Here is a 24058-nt window from a genome sequence, read left to right as displayed (position 1 = left end):
TCCTGTCTTCTTCTCTGCTCCTCTACTCTCCAGTCTCCTCCTGTCTTCTTCTCTGCTCCTCTACTCTCCAGTGTCCTCCTGTCTTCTTCTCTGCTCCTCTACTCTCCAGTCTCCTCCTGTCTTCTTCTCTGCTCCTCTACTCTCCAGTGTCCTCCTGTCATCTTCTCTGCTCCTCTACTCTCCAGTCTCCTCCTGTCATCTTCTCTGCTCCTCTACTCTCCAGCCTCCTCCTGTCTTCTTCTCTGCTCCTCTACTCTCCAGCCTCCTCCTGTCATCTTCTCTGCTCCTCTACTCTCCAGTCTCCTCCTGTCTTCTTCTCTGCTCCTCTACTCTCCAGTGTCCTCCAGTCTTCTTCTCTGCTCCTCTTCTCTCCAGTCTCCTCCAGTCTTCTTCTCTGCTTCTCTACTCTCCAGTCTCCTCCAGTCTTCTTCTCTGCTCCTCTTTTCTCCAGCCTCCTCCTGTCATCTTCTCTGCTCCTCTACTCTCCAGTCTCCTCCTGTCATCTTCTCTGCTCCTCTACTCTCTAGTGTCCTCCAGTCTTCTTCTCTGCTCCTCTTCTCTCCAGTCTCCTCCTGTCTTCTTCTCTGCTCCTCTACTCTCCAGTGTCCTCCAGTCTTCTTCTCTGCTCCTCTACTCTCCAGTCTCCTCCTGTCTTCTTCTCTGCTCCTCTACTCTCCAGTGTCCTCCAGTCTTCTTCTCTGCTCCTCTTCTCTCCAGTCTCCTCCTGTAATCTTCTCTGCTCCTCTACTCTCCAGTCTCCTCCTGTCTTCTTCTCTGCTCCTCTACTCTCCAGCCTCCTCCTGTCATCTTCTCTTCTCCTCTACTCTCCAGTCTCCTCCTGTCTTCTTCTCTGCTCCTCTACTCTCCAGTCTCCTCCTGTCTTCTTCTCTGCTCCTCTACTCTCCAGTGTCCTCCAGTCTTCTTCTCTGCTCCTCTACTCTCCAGTCTCCTCCTGTCTTCTTCTCTGCTCCTCTACTCTCCAGCCTCCTCCTGTCATCTTCTCTGCTCCTCTACTCTCCAGTCTCCTCCAGTCTTCTTCTCTGCTCCTCTTGTCTCCAGTCTCCTCCTGTCTTCTTCTCTGCTCCTCTACTCTCCAGTCTCCTCCTGTCATCTTCTCTGCTCCTCTACTCTCCAGCCTCCTCCTGTCATCTTCTCTGCTCCTCTACTCTCCAGTCTCCTCCTGTCATCTTCTCTGCTCCTCTACTCTCCAGTCTCCTCCTGTCTTCTTCTCTGCTCCTCTACTCTCCAGTGTCCTCCAGTCTTCTTCTCTGCTCCTCTTCTCTCCAGTCTCCTCCTGCCTTCTTCTCTGCTCCTCTACTCTCCAGGTCATCCTGTCTTCTTCTCTGCTCCTCTGCCCTCCAGTCTCCTCCAGTCTCCTTCTCTGCTCCTCTACTCTCCAGTGTCCTCCTGTCTTCTTCTCTGCTCCTCTACTCTCCAGGTCATCCTGTCTTCTTCTCTGCTCCTCTGCCCTCCAGTCTCCTCCAGTCTCCTTCTCTGCTCCTCTACTCTCCAGTGTCCTCCTGTCTTCTTCTCTGCTCCTCTACTCTCCAGTGTCCTCCAGTCTTCTTCTCTGCTCCTCTACTCTCCAGTGTCCTCCTGTCTTCTTCTCTGCTTCTCTACTCTCCAGTCTCCTCCTGTCTTCTTCTCTGCTCCTCTACTCTCCAGTCTCCTCCAGTCTTCTTCTCTGCTCCTCTACTCTCCAGTCTCCTCCTGTCTTCTTCTCTGCTCCTCTACTCTCCAGTCTCCTCCTGTCTTCTTCTCTGCTCCTCTACTCTCCAGTCTCCTCCTGTCTTCTTCTCTGCTCCTCTACTCTCCAGTGTCCTCCAGTCTTCTTCTCTGCTCCTCTACTCTCCAGTGTCCTCCTGTCTTCTTCTCTGCTTCTCTACTCTCCAGTCTCCTCCAGTCTTCTTCTCTGCTCCTCTTTTCTCCAGCCTCCTCCTGTCATCTTCTCTGCTCCTCTACTCTCCAGTGTCCTCCTGTCTTCTTCTCTGCTTCTCTACTCTCCAGTCTCCTCCAGTCTTCTTCTCTGCTTCTCTACTCTCCAGTCTCCTCCAGTCTTCTTCTCTGCTCCTCTTTTCTCCAGCCTCCTCCTGTCATCTTCTCTGCTCCTCTACTCTCCAGTCTCCTCCTGTCATCTTCTCTGCTCCTCTACTCTCTAGTGTCCTCCAGTCTTCTTCTCTGCTCCTCTTCTCTCCAGTCTCCTCCTGTCTTCTTCTCTGCTCCTCTACTCTCCAGTGTCCTCCAGTCTTCTTCTCTGCTCCTCTACTCTCCAGTCTCCTCCTGTCTTCTTCTCTGCTCCTCTACTCTCCAGTGTCCTCCAGTCTTCTTCTCTGCTCCTCTTCTCTCCAGTCTCCTCCTGTAATCTTCTCTGCTCCTCTACTCTCCAGTCTCCTCCTGTCTTCTTCTCTGCTCCTCTACTCTCCAGCCTCCTCCTGTCATCTTCTCTGCTCCTCTACTCTCCAGTCTCCTCCTGTCTTCTTCTCTGCTCCTCTACTCTCCAGTCTCCTCCTGTCTTCTTCTCTGCTCCTCTACTCTCCAGTGTCCTCCAGTCTTCTTCTCTGCTCCTCTACTCTCCAGTCTCCTCCTGTCTTCTTCTCTGCTCCTCTACTCTCCAGTCTCCTCCTGTCTTCTTCTCTGCTCCTCTACTCTCCAGTGTCCTCCAGTCTTCTTCTCTGCTCCTCTACTCTCCAGTGTCCTCCTGTCTTCTTCTCTGCTCCTCTACTCTCCAGTCTCCTCCAGTCTTCTTCTCTGCTCCTCTTTTCTCCAGCCTCCTCCTGTCATCTTCTCTGCTCCTCTACTCTCCAGTGTCCTCCTGTCTTCTTCTCTGCTTCTCTACTCTCCAGTCTCCTCCAGTCTTCTTCTCTGCTTCTCTACTCTCCAGTCTCCTCCAGTCTTCTTCTCTGCTCCTCTTTTCTCCAGCCTCCTCCTGTCATCTTCTCTGCTCCTCTACTCTCCAGTCTCCTCCTGTCATCTTCTCTGCTCCTCTACTCTCTAGTGTCCTCCAGTCTTCTTCTCTGCTCCTCTTCTCTCCAGTCTCCTCCTGTCTTCTTCTCTGCTCCTCTACTCTCCAGTGTCCTCCAGTCTTCTTCTCTGCTCCTCTACTCTCCAGTCTCCTCCTGTCTTCTTCTCTGCTCCTCTACTCTCCAGTGTCCTCCAGTCTTCTTCTCTGCTCCTCTTCTCTCCAGTCTCCTCCTGTAATCTTCTCTGCTCCTCTACTCTCCAGTCTCCTCCTGTCTTCTTCTCTGCTCCTCTACTCTCCAGCCTCCTCCTGTCATCTTCTCTGCTCCTCTACTCTCCAGTCTCCTCCTGTCTTCTTCTCTGCTCCTCTACTCTCCAGTCTCCTCCTGTCTTCTTCTCTGCTCCTCTACTCTCCAGTGTCCTCCAGTCTTCTTCTCTGCTCCTCTACTCTCCAGTCTCCTCCTGTCTTCTTCTCTGCTCCTCTACTCTCCAGTCTCCTCCTGTCTTCTTCTCTGCTCCTCTACTCTCCAGTGTCCTCCTGTCTTCTTCTCTGCTCCTCTACTCTCCAGTCTCCTCCTGTCTTCTTCTCTGCTCCTCTACTCTCCAGTGTCCTCCTGTCATCTTCTCTGCTCCTCTACTCTCCAGTCTCCTCCTGTCATCTTCTCTGCTCCTCTACTCTCCAGCCTCCTCCTGTCTTCTTCTCTGCTCCTCTACTCTCCAGCCTCCTCCTGTCATCTTCTCTGCTCCTCTACTCTCCAGTCTCCTCCTGTCATCTTCTCTGCTCCTCTACTCTCCAGTGTCCTCCAGTCTTCTTCTCTGCTCCTCTTCTCTCCAGTCTCCTCCTGTCTTCTTCTCTGCTCCTCTACTCTCCAGTGTCCTCCAGTCTTCTTCTCTGCTCCTCTACTCTCCAGTCTCCTCCTGTCTTCTTCTCTGCTCCTGTACTCTCCAGTGTCCTCCAGTCTTCTTCTCTGCTCCTCTTCTCTCCAGTCTCCTCCTGTAATCTTCTCTGCTCCTCTACTCTCCAGTCTCCTCCTGTCTTCTTCTCTGCTCCTCTACTCTCCAGCCTCCTCCTGTCATCTTCTCTGCTCCTCTACTCTCCAGTCTCCTCCTGTCTTCTTCTCTGCTCCTCTACTCTCCAGTCTCCTCCTGTCTTCTTCTCTGCTCCTCTACTCTCCAGTGTCCTCCAGTCTTCTTCTCTGCTCCTCTACTCTCCAGTCTCCTCCTGTCTTCTTCTCTGCTCCTCTACTCTCCAGTCTCCTCCTGGCTTCTTCTCTGCTCCTCTACTCTCCAGTGTCCTCCTGTCTTCTTCTCTGCTCCTCTACTCTCCAGTCTCCTCCTGTCTTCTTCTCTGCTCCTCTACTCTCCAGTGTCCTCCTGTCATCTTCTCTGCTCCTCTACTCTCCAGTCTCCTCCTGTCATCTTCTCTGCTCCTCTACTCTCCAGCCTCCTCCTGTCTTCTTCTCTGCTCCTCTACTCTCCAGCCTCCTCCTGTCATCTTCTCTGCTCCTCTACTCTCCAGTCTCCTCCTGTCTTCTTCTCTGCTCCTCTACTCTCCAGTGTCCTCCAGTCTTCTTCTCTGCTTCTCTACTCTCCAGCCTCCTCCTGTCATCTTCTCTGCTCCTCTACTCTCCAGTCTCCTCCTGTCTTCTTCTCTGCTCCTCTACTCTCCAGTCTCCTCCTGTCTTCTTCTCTGCTCCTCTACTCTCCAGTGTCCTCCAGTCTTCTTCTCTGCTCCTCTACTCTCCAGTCTCCTCCTGTCTTCTTCTCTGCTCCTCTACTCTCCAGTCTCCTCCTGTCTTCTTCTCTGCTCCTCTACTCTCCAGTGTCCTCCTGTCTTCTTCTCTGCTCCTCTACTCTCCAGTCTCCTCCTGTCTTCTTCTCTGCTCCTCTACTCTCCAGTGTCCTCCTGTCATCTTCTCTGCTCCTCTACTCTCCAGTCTCCTCCTGTCATCTTCTCTGCTCCTCTACTCTCCAGCCTCCTCCTGTCTTCTTCTCTGCTCCTCTACTCTCCAGTCTCCTCCTGTCTTCTTCTCTGCTCCTCTACTCTCCAGTGTCCTCCAGTCTTCTTCTCTGCTCCTCTACTCTCCAGTCTCCTCCTGTCATCTTCTCTGCTCCTCTACTCTCCAGTCTCCTCCTGTCTTCTTCTCTGCTCCTCTACTCTCCAGTGTCCTCCAGTCTTCTTCTCTGCTTCTCTACTCTCCAGTCTCCTCCTGTCTTCTTCTCTGCTTCTCTACTCTCCAGTGTCCTCCAGTCTTCTTCTCTGCTCCTCTACTCTCCAGTGTCCTCCAGTCTTCTTCTCTGCTCCTCTACTCTCCAGTGTCCTCCTGTCTTCTTCTCTGCTCCTCTACTCTCCAGTCTCCTCCTGTCATCTTCTCTGCTCCTCTACTCTCCTGTGTCCTCCTGTCTTCTTCTCTGCTCCTCTTCTCTCCAGTCTCCTCCTGTCATCTTCTCTGCTCCTCTACTCTCCAGTCTCCTCCTGTCTTCTTCTCTGCTCCTCAACTCTCCAGTGTCCTCCAGTCTTCTTCTCTGCTTCTCTACTCTCCAGCCTCCTCCTGTCATCTTCTCTGCTCCTCTACTCTCCAGTGTCCTCCTGTCATCTTCTCTGCTCCTCTACTCTCCAGCCTCCTCCTGTCTTCTTCTCTGCTCCTCTACTCTCCAGTGTCCTCCAGTCTTCTTCTCTGCTCCTCTACTCTCCAGTGTCCTCCAGTCTTCTTCTCTGCTTCTCTACTCTCCAGCCTCCTCCTGTCATCTTCTCTGCTCCTCTACTCTCCAGTGTCCTCCAGTCTTCTTCTCTGCTCCTCTACTCTCCAGTGTCCTCCAGTCTTCTTCTCTGCTCCTCTACTCTCCAGTGTCCTCCTGTCTTCTTCTCTGCTCCTCTACTCTCCAGTGTCCTCCAGTCTTCTTCTCTGCTCCTCTACTCTCCAGTGTCCTCCTGTCTTCTTCTCTGCTCCTCTACTCTCCAGTGTCCTCCAGTCTTCTTCTCTGCTCCTCTACTCTCCAGTGTCCTCATGTCTTCTTCTCTGCTTCTCTACTCTCCAGTCTCCTCCTGTCTTCTTCTCTGCTCCTCTACTCTCCAGTGTCCTCCAGTCTTCTTCTCTGCTCCTCTACTCTCCAGTGTCCTCCTGTCTTCTTCTCTGCTCCTCTACTCTCCAGTGTCCTCATGTCTTCTTCTCTGCTTCTTTACTCTCCAGTCTCCTCCTGTCTTCTTCTCTGCTCCTCTACTCTCCAGTGTCCTCCAGTCTTCTTCTCTGCTTCTCTACTCTCCAGTGTCCACCTGTCTTCTTCTCTGCTTCTCTACTCTCCAGTGTCCTCCTGTCTTCTTCTCTGCTCCTCTTTTCTCCAGCCTCCTCCTGTCATCTTCTCTGCTCCTCTACTCTCCAGTCTCCTCCTGTCATCTTCTCTGCTCCTCTACTCTCCAGTCTCCTCCTGTCATCTTCTCTGCTCCTCTTCTCTCCAGTCTCCTCCTGTCATCTTCTCTGCTCCTCTACTCTCCAGTCTCCTCCTGTCATCTTCTCTGCTCCTCTACTCTCCAGTCTCCTCCTGTCTTCTTCTCTGCTCCTCTACTCTCCAGTGTTCTCCAGTCTTCTTCTCTGCTCCTCTTCTCTCCAGTCTCCTCCTGTCATCTTCTCTGCTCCTCTACTCTCCAGCCTCCTCCTGTCATCTTCTCTGCTCCTCTACTCTCCAGTCTCCTCCTGTCATCTTCTCTGCTCCTCTACTCTCCAGTCTCCTCCTGTCTTCTTCTCTGCTCCTCTACTCTCCAGTGTCCTCCAGTCTTCTTCTCTGCTCCTCTACTCGCCAGTGTCCTCCAGTCTTCTTCTCTGCTCCTCTTCTCTCCAGTCTCCTCCTGTCTTCTTCTCTGCTCCTCTACTCTCCAGTGTCCTCCAGTCTTCTTCTCTGCTCCTCTTCTCTCCAGTCTCCTCCTGTCTTCTTCTCTGCTCCTCTACTCTCCAGTCTCCTCCTGTCTTCTTCTCTGCTCCTCTACTCTCCAGTCTCCTCCTGTCATCTTCTCTGCTCCTCTACTCTCCAGCCTCCTCCTGTCATCTTCTCTGCTCCTCTACTCTCCAGTCTCCTCCTGTCATCTTCTCTGCTCCTCTACTCTCCAGTCTCCTCCTGTCTTCTTCTCTGCTCCTCTACTCTCCAGTGTCCTCCAGTCTTCTTCTCTGCTCCTCTTCTCTCCAGTCTCCTCCTGTCTTCTTCTCTGCTCCTCTACTCTCCAGGTCATCCTGTCTTCTTCTCTGCTCCTCTGCCCTCCAGTCTCCTCCAGTCTCCTTCTCTGCTCCTCTACTCTCCAGTGTCCTCCTGTCTTCTTCTCTGCTCCTCTACTCTCCAGTGTCCTCCAGTCTTCTTCTCTGCTCCTCTACTCTCCTGTCTCCTCCTGTCTTCTTCTCTGCTCCTCTACTCTCCAGTCTCCTCCTGTCTTCTTCTCTGCTCCTCTACTCTCCAGTCTCCTCCTGTCTTCTTCTCTGCTCCTCTACTCTCCAGTGTCCTCCAGTCTTCTTCTCTGCTCCTCTACTCTCCAGTGTCCTCCTGTCTTCTTCTCTGCTTCTCTACTCTCCAGTCTCCTCCAGTCTTCTTCTCTGCTCCTCTACTCTCCAGTGTCCTCCTGTCTTCTTCTCTGCTCCTCTTTTCTCCAGCCTCCTCCTGTCATCTTCTCTGCTCCTCTACTCTCCAGTGTCCTCCAGTCTTCTTCTCTGCTCCTCTTCTCTCCAGTCTCCTCCTGTCTTCTTCTCTGCTCCTCTACTCTCCAGTGTCCTCCAGTCTTCTTCTCTGCTCCTCTACTCTCCAGTCTCCTCCTGTCTTCTTCTCTGCTCCTCTACTCTCCAGTGTCCTCCAGTCTTCTTCTCTGCTCCTCTTCTCTCCAGTCTCCTCCTGTCATCTTCTCTGCTCCTCTACTCTCCAGTCTCCTCCTGTCTTCTTCTCTGCTCCTCTACTCTCCAGTGTCCTCCAGTCTTCTTCTCTGCTTCTCTACTCTCCAGCCTCCTCCTGTCATCTTCTCTGCTCCTCTACTCTCCAGTCTCCTCCTGTCTTCTTCTCTGCTCCTCTACTCTCCAGTGTCCTCCTGTCATCTTCTCTGCTCCTCTACTCTCCAGTCTCCTCCTGTCATCTTCTCTGCTCCTCTACTCTCCAGCCTCCTCCTGTCTTCTTCTCTGCTCCTCTACTCTCCAGTCTCCTCCTGTCTTCTTCTCTGCTCCTCTACTCTCCAGTGTCCTCCAGTCTTCTTCTCTGCTCCTCTACTCTCCAGTCTCCTCCTGTCATCTTCTCTGCTCCTCTACTCTCCAGTCTCCTCCTGTCTTCTTCTCTGCTCCTCTACTCTCCAGTGTCCTCCAGTCTTCTTCTCTGCTTCTCTACTCTCCAGTCTCCTCCTGTCTTCTTCTCTGCTTCTCTACTCTCCAGTGTCCTCCAGTCTTCTTCTCTGCTCCTCTACTCTCCAGTGTCCTCCAGTCTTCTTCTCTGTTCCTCTACTCTCCAGTGTCCTCCTGTCTTCTTCTCTGCTCCTCTACTCTCCAGTCTCCTCCTGTCATCTTCTCTGCTCCTCTACTCTCCTGTGTCCTCCTGTCTTCTTCTCTGCTCCTCTTCTCTCCAGTCTCCTCCTGTCATCTTCTCTGCTCCTCTACTCTCCAGTCTCCTCCTGTCTTCTTCTCTGCTCCTATACTCTCCAGTGTCCTCCAGTCTTCTTCTCTGCTTCTCTACTCTCCAGCCTCCTCCTGTCATCTTCTCTGCTCCTCTACTCTCCAGTGTCCTCCTGTCATCTTCTCTGCTCCTCTACTCTCCAGTGTCCTCCTGTCTTCTTCTCTGCTCCTCTACTCTCCAGCCTCCTCCTGTCTTCTTCTCTGCTCCTCTACTCTCCAGTGTCCTCCAGTCTTCTTCTCTGCTCCTCTACTCTCCAGTGTCCTCCAGTCTTCTTCTCTGCTTCTCTACTCTCCAGCCTCCTCCTGTCATCTTCTCTGCTCCTCTACTCTCCAGTGTCCTCCAGTCTTCTTCTCTGCTCCTCTACTCTCCAGTGTCCTCCAGTCTTCTTCTCTGCTCCTCTACTCTCCAGTGTCCTCCAGTCTTCTTCTCTGCTCCTCTACTCTCCAGTGTCCTCCAGTCTTCTTCTCTGCTCCTCTACTCTCCAGTGTCCTCCTGTCTTCTTCTCTGCTCCTCTACTCTCCAGTGTCCTCCAGTCTTCTTCTCTGCTCCTCTACTCTCCAGTGTCCTCATGTCTTCTTCTCTGCTTCTCTACTCTCCAGTCTCCTCCTGTCTTCTTCTCTGGTCCTCTACTCTCCAGTGTCCTCCAGTCTTCTTCTCTGCTCCTCTACTCTCCAGTGTCCTCCTGTCTTCTTCTCTGCTCCTCTACTCTCCAGTGTCCTCATGTCTTCTTCTCTGCTTCTCTACTCTCCAGTCTCCTCCTGTCTTCTTCTCTGCTCCTCTACTCTCCAGTGTCCTCCAGTCTTCTTCTCTGCTTCTCTACTCTCCAGTGTCCTCCTGTCTTCTTCTCTGCTTCTCTACTCTCCAGTGTCCTCCTGTCTTCTTCTCTGCTCCTCTTTTCTCCAGCCTCCTCCTGTCATCTTCTCTGCTCCTCTACTCTCCAGTCTCCTCCTGTCATCTTCTCTGCTCCTCTACTCTCCAGTCTCCTCCTGTCATCTTCTCTGCTCCTCTACTCTCTAGTGTCCTCCAGTCTTCTTCTCTGCTCCTCTTCTCTCCAGTCTCCTCCTGTCATCTTCTCTGCTCCTCTACTCTCCAGCCTCCTCCTGTCATCTTCTCTGCTCCTCTACTCTCCAGTCTCCTCCTGTCATCTTCTCTGCTCCTCTACTCTCCAGTCTCCTCCTGTCTTCTTCTCTGCTCCTCTACTCTCCAGTGTCCTCCAGTCTTCTTCTCTGCTCCTCTACTCTCCAGTCTCCTCCTGTCTTCTTCTCTGCTCCTCTACTCTCCAGTGTCCTCCAGTCTTCTTCTCTGCTCCTCTTCTCTCCAGTCTCCTCCTGTCATCTTCTCTGCTCCTCTACTCTCCAGTCTCCTCCAGTCTTCTTCTCTGCTTCTCTACTCTCCAGCCTCCTCCTGTCATCTTCTCTGCTCCTCTACTCTCCAGTCTCCTCCTGTCTTCTTCTCTGCTTCTCTACTCTCCAGTCTCCTCCTGTCATCTTCTCTGCTCCTCTACTCTCCAGTCTCCTCCTGTCATCTTCTCTGCTCCTCTACTCTCCAGTCTCCTCCTGTCTTCTTCTCTGCTCCTCTACTCTCCAGTGTCCTCCAGTCTTCTTCTCTGCTCCTCTACTCTCCAGTCTCCTCCTGTCTTCTTCTCTGCTCCTCTACTCTCCAGTGTCCTCCAGTCTTCTTCTCTGCTCCTCTTCTCTCCAGTCTCCTCCTGTCATCTTCTCTGCTCCTCTACTCTCCAGCCTCCTCCTGTCTTCTTCTCTGCTTCTCTACTCTCCAGTCTCCTCCTGTCATCTTCTCTGCTCCTCTACTCTCCAGTCTCCTCCTGTCATCTTCTCTGCTCCTCTACTCTCTAGTGTCCTCCAGTCTTCTTCTCTGCTCCTCTTCTCTCCAGTCTCCTCCTGTCATCTTCTCTGCTCCTCTACTCTCCAGCCTCCTCCTGTCATCTTCTCTGCTCCTCTACTCTCCAGTCTCCTCCTGTCATCTTCTCTGCTCCTCTACTCTCCAGTCTCCTCCTGTCTTCTTCTCTGCTCCTCTACTCTCCAGTGTCCTCCAGTCTTCTTCTCTGCTCCTCTACTCTCCAGTCTCCTCCTGTCTTCTTCTCTGCTCCTCTACTCTCCAGTGTCCTCCAGTCTTCTTCTCTGCTTCTCTACTCTCCAGTCTCCTCCTGTCTTCTTCTCTGCTTCTCTACTCTCCAGTGTCCTCCAGTCTTCTTCTCTGCTCCTCTACTCTCCAGTCTCCTCCTGTCTTCTTCTCTGCTCCTCTACTCTCCAGTGTCCTCCAGTCTTCTTCTCTGCTCCTCTACTCTCCAGTCTCCTCCTGTCTTCTTCTCTGCTCCTCTACTCTCCAGTGTCCTCCAGTCTTCTTCTCTGCTCCTCTACTCTCCAGTGTCCTCCAGTCTTCTTCTCTGCTTCTCTACTCTCCAGCCTCCTCCTGTCATCTTCTCTGCTCCTCTACTCTCCAGTGTCCTCCAGTCTTCTTCTCTGCTCCTCTACTCTCCAGTGTCCTCCAGTCTTCTTCTCTGCTCCTCTACTCTCCAGTGTCCTCCAGTCTTCTTCTCTGCTCCTCTACTCTCCAGTGTCCTCCAGTCTTCTTCTCTGCTCCTCTACTCTCCAGTGTCCTCCAGTCTTCTTCTCTGCTCCTCTACTCTCCAGTGTCCTCCAGTCTTCTTCTCTGCTCCTCTACTCTCCAGTGTCCTCCAGTCTTCTTCTCTGCTCCTCTACTCTCCAGTGTCCTCCTGTCTTCTTCTCTGCTCCTCTACTCTCCAGTGTCCTCCAGTCTTCTTCTCTGCTCCTCTACTCTCCAGTGTCCTCATGTCTTCTTCTCTGCTTCTCTACTCTCCAGTCTCCTCCTGTCTTCTTCTCTGCTCCTCTACTCTCCAGTGTCCTCCAGTCTTCTTCTCTGCTCCTCTACTCTCCAGTGTCCTCCTGTCTTCTTCTCTGCTCCTCTACTCTCCAGTGTCCTCATGTCTTCTTCTCTGCTTCTCTACTCTCCAGTCTCCTCCTGTCTTCTTCTCTGCTCCTCTACTCTCCAGTGTCCTCCAGTCTTCTTCTCTGCTTCTCTACTCTCCAGTGTCCTCCTGTCTTCTTCTCTGCTTCTCTACTCTCCAGTGTCCTCCTGTCTTCTTCTCTGCTCCTCTTTTCTCCAGCCTCCTCCTGTCATCTTCTCTGCTCCTCTACTCTCCAGTCTCCTCCTGTCATCTTCTCTGCTCCTCTACTCTCCAGTCTCCTCCTGTCATCTTCTCTGCTCCTCTACTCTCTAGTGTCCTCCAGTCTTCTTCTCTGCTCCTCTTCTCTCCAGTCTCCTCCTGTCATCTTCTCTGCTCCTCTACTCTCCAGCCTCCTCCTGTCATCTTCTCTGCTCCTCTACTCTCCAGTCTCCTCCTGTCATCTTCTCTGCTCCTCTACTCTCCAGTCTCCTCCTGTCTTCTTCTCTGCTCCTCTACTCTCCAGTGTCCTCCAGTCTTCTTCTCTGCTCCTCTACTCTCCAGTCTCCTCCTGTCTTCTTCTCTGCTCCTCTACTCTCCAGTGTCCTCCAGTCTTCTTCTCTGCTCCTCTTCTCTCCAGTCTCCTCCTGTCATCTTCTCTGCTCCTCTACTCTCCAGTCTCCTCCAGTCTTCTTCTCTGCTTCTCTACTCTCCAGCCTCCTCCTGTCATCTTCTCTGCTCCTCTACTCTCCAGTCTCCTCCTGTCTTCTTCTCTGCTTCTCTACTCTCCAGTCTCCTCCTGTCATCTTCTCTGCTCCTCTACTCTCCAGTCTCCTCCTGTCATCTTCTCTGCTCCTCTACTCTCCAGTCTCCTCCTGTCTTCTTCTCTGCTCCTCTACTCTCCAGTGTCCTCCAGTCTTCTTCTCTGCTCCTCTACTCTCCAGTCTCCTCCTGTCTTCTTCTCTGCTCCTCTACTCTCCAGTGTCCTCCAGTCTTCTTCTCTGCTCCTCTTCTCTCCAGTCTCCTCCTGTCATCTTCTCTGCTCCTCTACTCTCCAGCCTCCTCCTGTCTTCTTCTCTGCTTCTCTACTCTCCAGTCTCCTCCTGTCATCTTCTCTGCTCCTCTACTCTCCAGTCTCCTCCTGTCATCTTCTCTGCTCCTCTACTCTCTAGTGTCCTCCAGTCTTCTTCTCTGCTCCTCTTCTCTCCAGTCTCCTCCTGTCATCTTCTCTGCTCCTCTACTCTCCAGCCTCCTCCTGTCATCTTCTCTGCTCCTCTACTCTCCAGTCTCCTCCTGACTTCTTCTCTGCTCCTCTACTCTCCAGCCTCCTCCTGTCATCTTCTCTGCTCCTCTACTCTCCAGCCTCCTCCTGTCATCTTCTCTGCTCCTCTACTCTCCAGTCTCCTCCTGTCTTCTTCTCTGCTCCTCTACTCTCCAGTGTCCTCCAGTCTTCTTCTCTGCTCCTCTACTCTCCAGTCTCCTCCTGTCTTCTTCTCTGCTCCTCTACTCTCCAGTGTCCTCCAGTCTTCTTCTCTGCTTCTCTACTCTCCAGTCTCCTCCTGTCTTCTTCTCTGCTTCTCTACTCTCCAGTGTCCTCCAGTCTTCTTCTCTGCTCCTCTACTCTCCAGTCTCCTCCTGTCTTCTTCTCTGCTCCTCTACTCTCCAGTGTCCTCCAGTCTTCTTCTCTGCTCCTCTACTATCCAGTCTCCTCCTGTCTTCTTCTCTGCTCCTCTACTCTCCAGTGTCCTCCAGTCTTCTTCTCTGCTTCTCTACTCTCCAGCCTCCTCCTGTCATCTTCTCTGCTCCTCTACTCTCCAGTCTCCTCCTGTCTCCTTCTCTGCTCCTCTACTCTCCAGTCTCCTCCTGTCTTCTTCTCTGCTCCTCTACTCTCCAGTGTCCTCCAGTCTTCTTCTCTGCTCCTCTACTCTCCAGTGTCCTCCTGTCTTCTTCTCTGCTCCTCTACTCTCCAGTCTCCTCCTGTCATCTTCTCTGCTCCTCTACTCTCCAGTGTCCTCCTGTCTTCTTCTCTGCTCCTCTACTCTCCAGCCTCCTCCTGTCTTCTTCTCTGCTCCTCTACTCTCCAGTGTCCTCCAGTCTTCTTCTCTGCTCCTCTACTCTCCAGTGTCCTCCAGTCTTCTTCTCTGCTTCTCTACTCTCCAGCCTCCTCCAGTCTTCTTCTCTGCTCCTCTACTCTCCAGTGTCCTCCAGTCTTCTTCTCTGCTCCTCTTCTCTCCAGTCTCCTCCTGTCTTCTTCTCTGCTCCTCTACTCTCCAGTGTCCTCCAGTCTTCTTCTCTGCTTCTCTACTCTCCAGTGTCCTCCTGTCATCTTCTCTGCTCCTCTACTGTCCAGTCTCCTCCTGTCATCTTCTCTGCTCCTCTTTTCTCCAGCCTCCTCCTGTCATCTTCTCTGCTCCTATACTCTCCAGTCTCCTCCTGTCATCTTCTCTGCTCCTCTTCTCTCCAGTCTCCTCCTGTCATCTTCTCTGCTCCTCTACTCTCCAGTGTCCTCCAGTCTTCTTCTCTGCTCCTCTTCTCTCCAGTGTCCTCCAGTCTTCTTCTCTGCTCCTCTTCTCTCCAGTCTCCTCCTGTCTTCTTCTCTGCTCCTCTACTCTCCAGTGTCCTCCAGTCTTCTTCTCTGCTCCTCTTCTCTCCAGTCTCCTCCTGTCATCTTCTCTGCTCCTCTACTCTCCAGCCTCCTCCTGTCTTCTTCTCTGCTTCTCTACTCTCCAGTCTCCTCCTGTCATCTTCTCTGCTCCTCTACTCTCCAGTCTCCTCCTGTCATCTTCTCTGCTCCTCTACTCTCTAGTGTCCTCCAGTCTTCTTCTCTGCTCCTCTTCTCTCCAGTCTCCTCCTGTCATCTTCTCTGCTCCTCTACTCTCCAGCCTCCTCCTGTCATCTTCTCTGCTCCTCTACTCTCCAGTCTCCTCCTGACTTCTTCTCTGCTCCTCTACTCTCCAGCCTCCTCCTGTCATCTTCTCTGCTCCTCTACTCTCCAGCCTCCTCCTGTCATCTTCTCTGCTCCTCTACTCTCCAGTCTCCTCCTGTCTTCTTCTCTGCTCCTCTACTCTCCAGTCTCCTCCTGTCTTCTTCTCTGCTTCTCTACTCTCCAGCCCCCTCCTGTCTTCTTCTCTGCTTCTCTACTCTCCAGTGTCCTCCTGTCTTCTTCTCTGCTCCTCTACTCTCCAGTCTCCTCCTGTCATCTTCTCTGCTCCTCTACTCTCCAGTCTCCTCCTGTCATCTTCTCTGCTCCTCTACTCTCCAGTGTCCTCCTGTCTTCTTCTCTGCTCCTCTACTCTCCAGTGTCCTCCTGTCTTCTTCTCTGCTCCTCTACTCTCCAGTGTCCTCCTGTCTTCTTCTCTGCTCCTCTACTCTCCAGTCTCCTCCTGTCTTCTTCTCTGCTCCTCTACTCTCCAGTCTCCTCCTGTCATCTTCTCTGCTCCTCTACTCTCCAGTCTCCTCCTGTCATCTTCTCTGCTCCTCTACTCTCCAGTCTCCTCCTGTCATCTTCTCTGCTCCTCTACTCTCCAGTGTCCTCCTGTCTTCTTCTCTGCTCCTCTACTCTCCAGTGTCCTCCTGTCTTCTTCTCTGCTCCTCTACTCTCCAGTGTCCTCCTGTCATCTTCTCTGCTCCTCTTAAGTCTCCATTCTCCACAGCTGTGATTTACTGCAACATATGAACAGCAGAAATATGTCTCGACGGCTTAATCATAATCTTGTGCTGAAATAATAAAATGTATACAAAAGACAGCTGTTTCAGATATGAATATACTTGGTTTGTTTCTCATATTTCATTTAATTATAGTAGAACATATAGCCCAATATTATACATTTAATTTATACTGTATGCATCTTACATTTGATTTTCATATTCACTTTACTTATTCAAAAAAAAACTTACATTTACAGATGCTTTCTCCTTAGTTTTGATGTGGTGAAGTCCTCGATGATGTCTTGAAAATCCAGTGCAGTTGTGAATCCATTTTCAATTGCTAACAGAGCAAAGGCATTCAGTTTTTTTCCTGTGACTGTTGCTCTCCGATGTGTTTTTACTCGTTTCAACACAGAAAATGATCTTTCTCCTGAACAGTTTGCAATCGGTAATGTCAGATACATGCGAAGGCAAATGTCCACATTAGGAAAAGCATCCCTCAAGCCTAGCTCTAGAAATTTCTTGTACATGGCCATGACTGATTCTTCATCTTTTACCATTGACATGAACTGACCAAACTCTGCTGTAAAGTCCTCCTCAAGATCCTGGGGGTATATTTTCTTCAACATTTCTGTGGCTGCACGGATTTGTTCAATGTTCATTGATTTCCTTTTAGTAAGGAAACCAAATTTCTCCTCCACATTTTTGTATGCATCTTTGCGTTTTTTCAATTCTTGTGACAAGCAGTCACAGATGACATAATGGGTGTCAATCAAGAACGCTTCACGGCCGGAGCGCCGCACCTCTGGACCTGCAGACTCATCAAACATAACTTTCTTTACTCGTCTCCTTTGGCTATCTGCTTTGTATCCCTCTGTCGCTGTGAGAGTCTTGGCCTCTGCTTCATAGACATCAAAATCATTTCTGGCCTGTCCTATGTATTCTATGAGTGAACTGTACAGAATAGGAACAGTACATACATCAATGTGTACCTGTTGCAATGCTTTGCTGGTTACATTGATTCTTCTCAGCAGTTCATCCCACAGCACTGTCATAACTGCAGTTTCAAGGGTTTCCATCACTGTTATTAATTGACTTGCCTCATATTGAGCAGCTCTGGGGGTTCCATGGTCAACTTTGATTTCATTCAAAGCATCCTGTACAGCTTTGTAGCCAAATCTCAGAGCTTTTGTTGCATCAGCTCTTGCAGACCATCTTGTGCTGGAAAGGCTCTTCAGTGTCAGACCTTGCTCACATTTTGTCAGATGGGCTGTTAAAATCTCCCACCGCCGACTTGAAGCTGAGAAGAAGTTGTAGAGATTTTGAATGAAGCCAAAAAATGAAACAGCTTCAATGCAACATTCTGCAGCACATGCACCAACTAAATTAAGAGAATGTGCAGAACATGGTATGAAGTCAGCATTAGGATTTTTATTTTTTATTCTTGCTTGGAGACCAGAATATTTCCCTGCCATGTTACTCGCATTGTCGTAGCTCTGCCCACGACAGTCCATCAAATCAATGTCCAGTTCATTTAATTCAAATTTGAGTGTTTCCTCCATGTGTTCTGCAGTGTGACCATGTAGAGGTATGAACTCCAAAAATCTCTCAACAGGCTCACCACTTTTCTTCAGGACATATCGAATTATCAGAGTAAGCTGATCAACATGTGTGATGTCAGGTGTTGAGTCCACAATGATGGAGAAATACTTGCCATCTTTTACTTCTTTTACAATGGCACGCAGAACTTTCTTAGCCATCAGCTGAATAAACTCATCACAAACTGTAGAGGACAGGTAACTGGTATGTCCCCTGCCCTTGTTACTGAGAACCAAGAAAACACTGGAGTAATGGTGGCAGAGTCTTACTGTGTGAAGTGGGGTTCTGAGCTGGAGAGGGAGGCAAGTCAGGTCTGAGCTGGAGATGGTCTGGTGGAGAGGAGTAGCAGGCAGGAGTAATCCAGGACAGGTGAGAGGTGGAGAGCGGGAGACCAGAGGAGTTGAGAGGCGTTGGGAAATAAATCCACTTCAGACAGCAGGAAGCTGAGGTAAGAATCCAGGGCTGGCACTGGAGCAGACAAGGAGAATAAAAACTGAGCACAGGGGAGGAAAAACACGAGGCTAGATCCAAACAGAAACGAGGAGAGCAAGAGTACCCAACAATAGAGTATCAACCGGTGCTGAAGTGTGGCAACACCGCTCCTTATATCCTCTGGCCTGGCTGAATGGTAATCAGCTGCGGCTCTCCAACCTGCTCACCTGCAAACACTTAAGAGCACAGCAGCAGAGAAAAGCAGAGCCATGACACAGAGCCATGCGACTTCAGCGCTAGCACTGGGAGCTAGCTCCAGGGAAAGGCCTCAGCCTAGGCCTCACATAAATAGATGTTCGGCCATTTCGACTCTCTAAACTTCGCTGTGCCCTCTGTGTGTTCGTGTTTGGATGTGTAGAGTCGGAGAAGTCATTTGTCCACAGCCTGCCTCAGCAATATCAGAGGTCAACAGACACTCAAGTGTCCAGCAGGTTTCTTCTGGCAGGAATGCTGTGTGCTCCCTCATACCAAAACACGATCCTGTTTAACTTTTAACTTCATCAGAAGAATCTCCCACGTTTACATGGAGCTGCAAACTCAAGGTCTCAAGGAGACTCTTTTCTCTTCTAATAAAATTATTCTAATTCTGTTTCATAAGATGATTTCTTTACAGTTTAAGAACATTTAAATGAAACAATGAATGTTTTATCTAAGGTGTTTTAATGATGTCTTAACTGCATCACAGTAATGAATGAATCATCATAGATGTTTATTATTTCATTACTTATTTCAGATCTTAAATACACCAAATGAGTCTACTTGTAGAATTTAATAATGATTTATTATCAGTATATTATACACATTATTATTACTATATTAACAAATCACAGTTTAATAGATTTACTTCACATTAAGTGAAAGAGGCCTCTTCTAAGTTTGAGAAGGGAGTGGTGTCCGAGGATCTTGGTAAACGCCCATTTCACACATTAGATTCTGATTTGTCTAAATCTATAAACAACAATTAATATAAGAAGGGACACTTCTTTTAAAAGTCTCTTCCAGCCAGCTGCCTAGTTCGGCCATCTGGGTCAGTAAACATATGAACCATCCTTTTCAATGTCAGACTTTCTTTGCAAAACTGCATCAGAGAAACAACTCTTCAGACGTGAAACGTCTCACCAGCAGACCCAGAGGTTATCTCTGACCAGCTGATGCAGATTCAGAGGAATACGGCCTTTGACATCTACGTAGAAGTCAAACTTCTCACATGCCGAGAATACTTTGTGGCCAGCAGGATCGCTGAGAAGCCTCATCACAAGGGTACCATAAAACACACCTGCTGCTGGATGGTTTGAGTAATTTGATCATTTGTTAACCTAAGTAAACATTCATCTAGACTTATTTTACAACCCAGACATCACAATTTTCTAAAACACTTAATTAGGTTTTTTAAATAACATCTAAGCTCATATTTCATCCTCGCTCATTCAGTCCACTGTCATGGTCTGCGTCTGCCCCTTCCTTATGTGCCTCCTGATGTTTTTGCATCCCTCTCTTGATTCCCTTCTGTGTCTCATAGCGCCCTCATGTGTCCTTTGTCTGCGTCTATTATGTGTCTTATGTTTGTAGCCCTTTTAAGTCAATTCCTCCCAGGTCCTGTGTCATTCTTTCATTCCCAGCCCTCCAGGTCTTCCTTCACGTTCTGTAGCTCCAGCCTCTTTGCCCCCTGCTCAGTGTTTTTGTGTGTGTGTGTGTATGTCCTTCCCTCAGTCTTAGGTTTAGTTTTATGTTTTATGTTTATCTGCCCTCCACTGGTTCTGTTTTCCCCATTTAGATAATTTGTCACCTGCCTTCCCTCCAGCCCTCACTCCACACACCTGCTTCCTGTTTCCTTAATTGTTCTCCATGTGTAAAGCCTTGTCTTGTCACTCTGTGGTTGTTGGTTCATTGTCTTAGGTCAGCATTGTTTCGTCTCTAGTCTTTAGGTCTCTGCTCAGAAGGTGAGCTTTTGGTTTTTTGGTCTGAGTTTAGTTATTAGGTTCTGGCTTTCTCCCCTTGGATTTTTGGTTATCTTCCTAAATAAAGGATTTTTACTTTTCAACCGCTCCTACCTGTGTGTTCTGGATTTCCTGCACCTTGGGGCCAAACCTCCTGCTCTCAACGTGACAACCTCATCATTTATAATCATTTGTTCTGCATCATCATTGTACTAGAAATATAGAAATAAATATTTTTATAAACTATATAATTTTTGCCTCTGTGTCAAATTATTATAAAGTGTTGTTTCCCTGGTACTACCCAAAGTACCTAGATTCATCATCAATCAAATACCAAAGATTAGATAGTATTGATAATCCATATTCTTATGTGATATTACATATTATTGAATACCTTTATATTCTATTGTCAGTTTCTTAAAGGTAACCACCTACAACACGTTACAGATGTTAATTGTGGGATTATTTGGACAAAGTGTGCTAGCTGTGATTATTGACTGCAGATCAAACAGATCGGAGCTCAGGAACAGATCATCTAAGCAGTTTCTAAAACAATACCAACACAACACACATAATATAAACAACTTTTTAAAAAAGCAGCTTATAAAGAGATTATTTGCCTGAAAAACCAGCATGTTTACCTTTTCCGGCTTAAACCTTGGACGTTGTGGACCGACTACTGAAAACCTATTTCGATGAGCTTGGGGCACCGACATACGGGTACTTTGGGGCTATTCACGACATCTAGGGAAGGCTGGCTGCTTATTTCCACCAGAAAAGTGTGTTGTTGTCTCTTTTAATAACATATTCTAGACAGAAGTCTGCTATTTCTGCTACAGCTCGCTCCTCTGCTGTTCTGACGAGGCGTGCAGCTTTTGTTGTCTTCTTTTGTTTGCACAAATGACCTCATCACTGTTTACTGGCTCTCCTTTGAAGTTAACTTCAAATCTGACATACTCCCAGTCTGCAGAAGTTGTGTTCTTCTTAGATACCAAGTCAGCTGGTGCGTCAGCTGCCTTTTTTTTCTCGGTGAGCCGTCTCATTGCTGTCAAGCGATGACATCACGTTCATAAACTATGGAACGTCTCAAAAGTTTGGAAAAAACATGTCAACCTATTTAAGAAAAACTGAAATACAAATACAACCACGCATCAGCAACATTAAATGTCCTTCATCTATCTTTTATTTTTTATGACGGTATTGGAATTGACACCTTGCTACTTTTTAACACCAGCTGTACACGGTAATACTGTAATACTGCCCAAGCCTAGTTCACTGTTGACTAAAATAAAATATAAAAAAAGGCCTTTTGTTTGATTGTGTTCAAATTTGGATTCCAGATCTATCGATGTTGTTGGCTTGTGTTGAAAAAGTCATCCAGTAAAGGACCTTGTCGTCTGGAGAAATACCCTGATGAGAAGGCTGCCTTCATCAGAACATGTCCTAAAGTAAGTATTACGTATTACGCTCTGAGACTGTACCTTTTGTAACTAGAGTATTCATTAAATAAATGTGGCTTTTACTGCTTACTACTACTTAGGTGTTCAGAACTATATAGTTACCTTAAGTTCCAGATCCTGCCTGATGGCACAGTTGGTACTTGCAGTGAGATGGTTGCGGGTTCAAATCCTAGCTCCAGTGTTTTTGTTCTCCCCATTTATGTGTGGAGTATTCCTCTGAATCTGCATCATTTAGACAATTCAATTCAACTCAACTCAGGCTTTAATTGTATAGCGCCTTACAAGCATGAAACAGGGCACCAAAATGCTTCCCATTAATATAAAATTCAGTAAAAACATAAAACCAACATAAAACTGGAGTAATATAATAAAACTTACAAACATTAGGAAAGGCTAAGCCGTAAAGGTAGGGATTCAGCCTTGAAAATCTACCACTGAGGTAGAAGCCCTTATGGATAGAGGAAGCTCTTTCCAAAGTTTTGGGCCTGCCACTGAAAAGCCTCTATTTCATCTTGTCTTCAGATAGGATCTAGGGAATGAAGTGTCTGGGTTAGGGTTAGGCAGGCAGATGGTCCTTCAAGTTTTGCAAGCACTGTTCGTTAGTACAAGCCGGAGCAGCACTGGACTCAGTGGCAGGTGAAGCGGCAGGGTCATCTGTCTACCCATCATCATTTCAAATGGAGAGACACCTGTAGACTCAAGAGGAGTGGCCTGTATGGCCGTCAGGACCAACGGAAGCTTCACATCTCAGCCTCTGATTAGAGGACACACATTTCTTTAAAATACAGACAACCGTTCGATTCATTTTTTCGACTTGACCAGAAGCCTGGGGCCGTTAACCAATGTGGGAATTGGCCTTCACCCCTAACATCTGCCAAAGGTGGTCCATAACCTCAGAGGTTAACATGTGTGGGGAGACCGAACCAGGAGATGATGTGAATCATCAAAAGGATGGCGGTTGTTGGCGCAGTGTCATTAGGTGGTAGGTATTTTTTTCTGTAATGCCTTTGATGATAAGGAAGAGGTATCACTGATTTGGTTCTTGTCTTTCTGGTTCTTTGTTTAGGTTGTTACTTTCTTTCTGTTGTTGTTTTCCTTTGTTTAGTGATATGCAACGTTCAATGTAAACTGCAATAAAACATACACAGGAGAAACCGGATGTCAAGTCAATACACAAACGATAGAACATAGAAAAGAGTGTGAAAAAGAAGCAAGCCGAAGACACACGAGCAGCGAAACCAGAAGCAGAAAGTACAATAAAGAAATCTGCTGAAAACCAAGAGAAAACCATATATAAACAACAACAACAACAACAATAATAATAATAATAATGATAATAATAATACATTTGATTTGTAAGTGCCTTTTAGACCCTCAAGGTCGCTGAACAATAGAATTAAAAGCAGTACACAAATTGTACAAGCAGTGCAAAATTAATCAGACAATAAAAACTAACACAACAAAAGCATCAATAGAACAGTGCTGAAATAATAGAATTTAGCACTGACAAACACATAAAAAGATCAAATCACCTAGAGTGCACCATACACCTGCCTAAATATGTGGGTTTTGAGAAGAGATTTTTTTTGTTACTTTTTATTTTGAGTCTGACATTGTACAACTTGGTTTAACAACCCTGACGTTGAGCAGGACAATCACAAACGCAAAAAGAAACAAACAAATTAATTAATTAATTAAATTTTAAATAAATAAAGGAGAAAAAAATTCTATAAAGAATAGAAATGCAATCATTCAGTTTCATCGCTAAGATTAAGTTTTCCACATTGACATCAAAGTAGACAACAGGCAAAACAACAACCTAATACCTCACATTACTAAGTATTGCTCGACACACTCCCATCTATCCTGGAACCGATCCACCTTCATTTGCAGTATAGACGTCATCTTTTCCATTGCGTATATTTGTTTAATTCTCTCTTTCCATTCCTTTATAGTTGGGGAGTTCACCTCCTTCCATTTTACTGTTATAATTTTCTTTGCAGCCAATAATAGAATATGGGCAATATATCTTTGGTCTAAGTTTAATATTTTGTTTGATGTAGTCCCCAACAGATAGAACAAAGGATGTGAAGGTAACTCCCTTCCCAGAATTTTTTCCAACTCTTCCTTTATGTCTTTCCAATATTTAAGAATAACTGGACAGTTCCAGAATATATGAGAGTGGTCCCCCACCTCCCCACAGTTCCTCCAGCAAAGTGGGGACAGGTCATCTTTTGCAAACCCTGGGGGGTAAAAAAGTGCCTAGTTTTTATCTGCCAATCAAATTCCTTCCACACTTGGCTGTTGATCCCCCTATGAGTTTGTCAACATATATCTTCCCACTGTTCATCTTCAATTAGTATATGTAATTCTAGTTCCCATTTCTCCTTTATATATTTCTTATTATGTGTAGAGCCAAGAAAGAAGCTTCTATATAGATTAGTAACATAGCCTTTTACTTGGGATTTTTTTCCTATGCGTATAATAAAATATTGTTCTATTGCATTTGGCTGTTTATAAAGTCTTTCTTTCTCTCTATGATTCATGATATAATGCCTTATCTGAAAATATTTATACATGTCGTTCATGGGGAGATCAAATTGTTCCCTAATCTGCGAGAATGTTTTAAGCTCTGTTTCTCCAAACAACTGGTCCAGAATAATAAGACCCTTATTCGCCCATTTTTTAAACCCTGAGTCTAATTTGGATGGGGGGAACCCGATGCTATCCAGTATTGGCATGGCCCGGGAAATAGAACCCTTGTCATTCAGCATTTTCTTTATTCCCCTCCAAACCCTCAGAGTATGTTTTATGATTATGTTGTCTATTTTTAATTTCTGGATATCTTTTGGGTTAAAGGAATTGTAAAACTGTCAGTTCAGTTGTTCAGAGCATCTCTGGTTGCTTATCAGGATGCTGTGAGGGCTGCCAGAACGGCCTATTTTGCAGACATCATCGAAACACACTCCAAGAATCCCAGGATTCTCTACAAAACAATAAACTCTGTTCTGGTGTATCAAGAGCCTAGCTGTCTCCTACAGCTGCTGGAAACTCTGAAGCTTTTCACAGATTCTTTGTTGATAAAGTATCGGGAATTAGAGCAGCTATTTCCGGTAACTTTATTGACACTGTTCCACTTCCTCCATCACCACCCACCCTCAGCTCCCTCAATACTGTTTCATACTCTGAGCTGAGTAAGCTTGTTGCGAGACAGAAGCCATCTGGCTCTCCACTTGACGTTCTGCCGCCTCGCCTCTGGAAGGCTGCCTTTCCGTGCCCTGGCCCATCACTTGGTCAGATTATCAATGGGACCCTCAGTACAGGTGTGGTCCCAGCTGCTTTGAAAGCAGCAGTTATTCGGCCGACCCTGAAGAAACCTGGTGCTGATGTTACTGTGATCACAAATTACA

The 24058-nt window shown here is 47.9% G+C and overlaps 1 protein-coding gene across 1 annotated transcript in view; it reads left to right on the top strand.

The window, feature by feature from the left end:
• dok4 (docking protein 4) overlaps positions 1 to 24058 on the top strand; it is a 217355-nt gene that overhangs the window by 6906 nt on the left and 186391 nt on the right. Inside the window, exon 2 of the mRNA XM_054735282.2 lies at positions 20529 to 20636. Within this exon, the coding sequence (XP_054591257.2) occupies positions 20529 to 20636 (108 nt within the window). The remainder of the gene's footprint in view (positions 1 to 20528; positions 20637 to 24058) is intronic.

This window comes from Nothobranchius furzeri, chromosome 9 (assembly GCF_043380555.1).
Source record: "Nothobranchius furzeri strain GRZ-AD chromosome 9, NfurGRZ-RIMD1, whole genome shotgun sequence".
Classification (NCBI taxonomy): domain Eukaryota; kingdom Metazoa; phylum Chordata; class Actinopteri; order Cyprinodontiformes; family Nothobranchiidae; genus Nothobranchius; species Nothobranchius furzeri.
The sequence above is the reverse complement of the archived record's forward strand: the minus strand, read 5'-3'. Positions and strand labels throughout refer to the sequence as shown.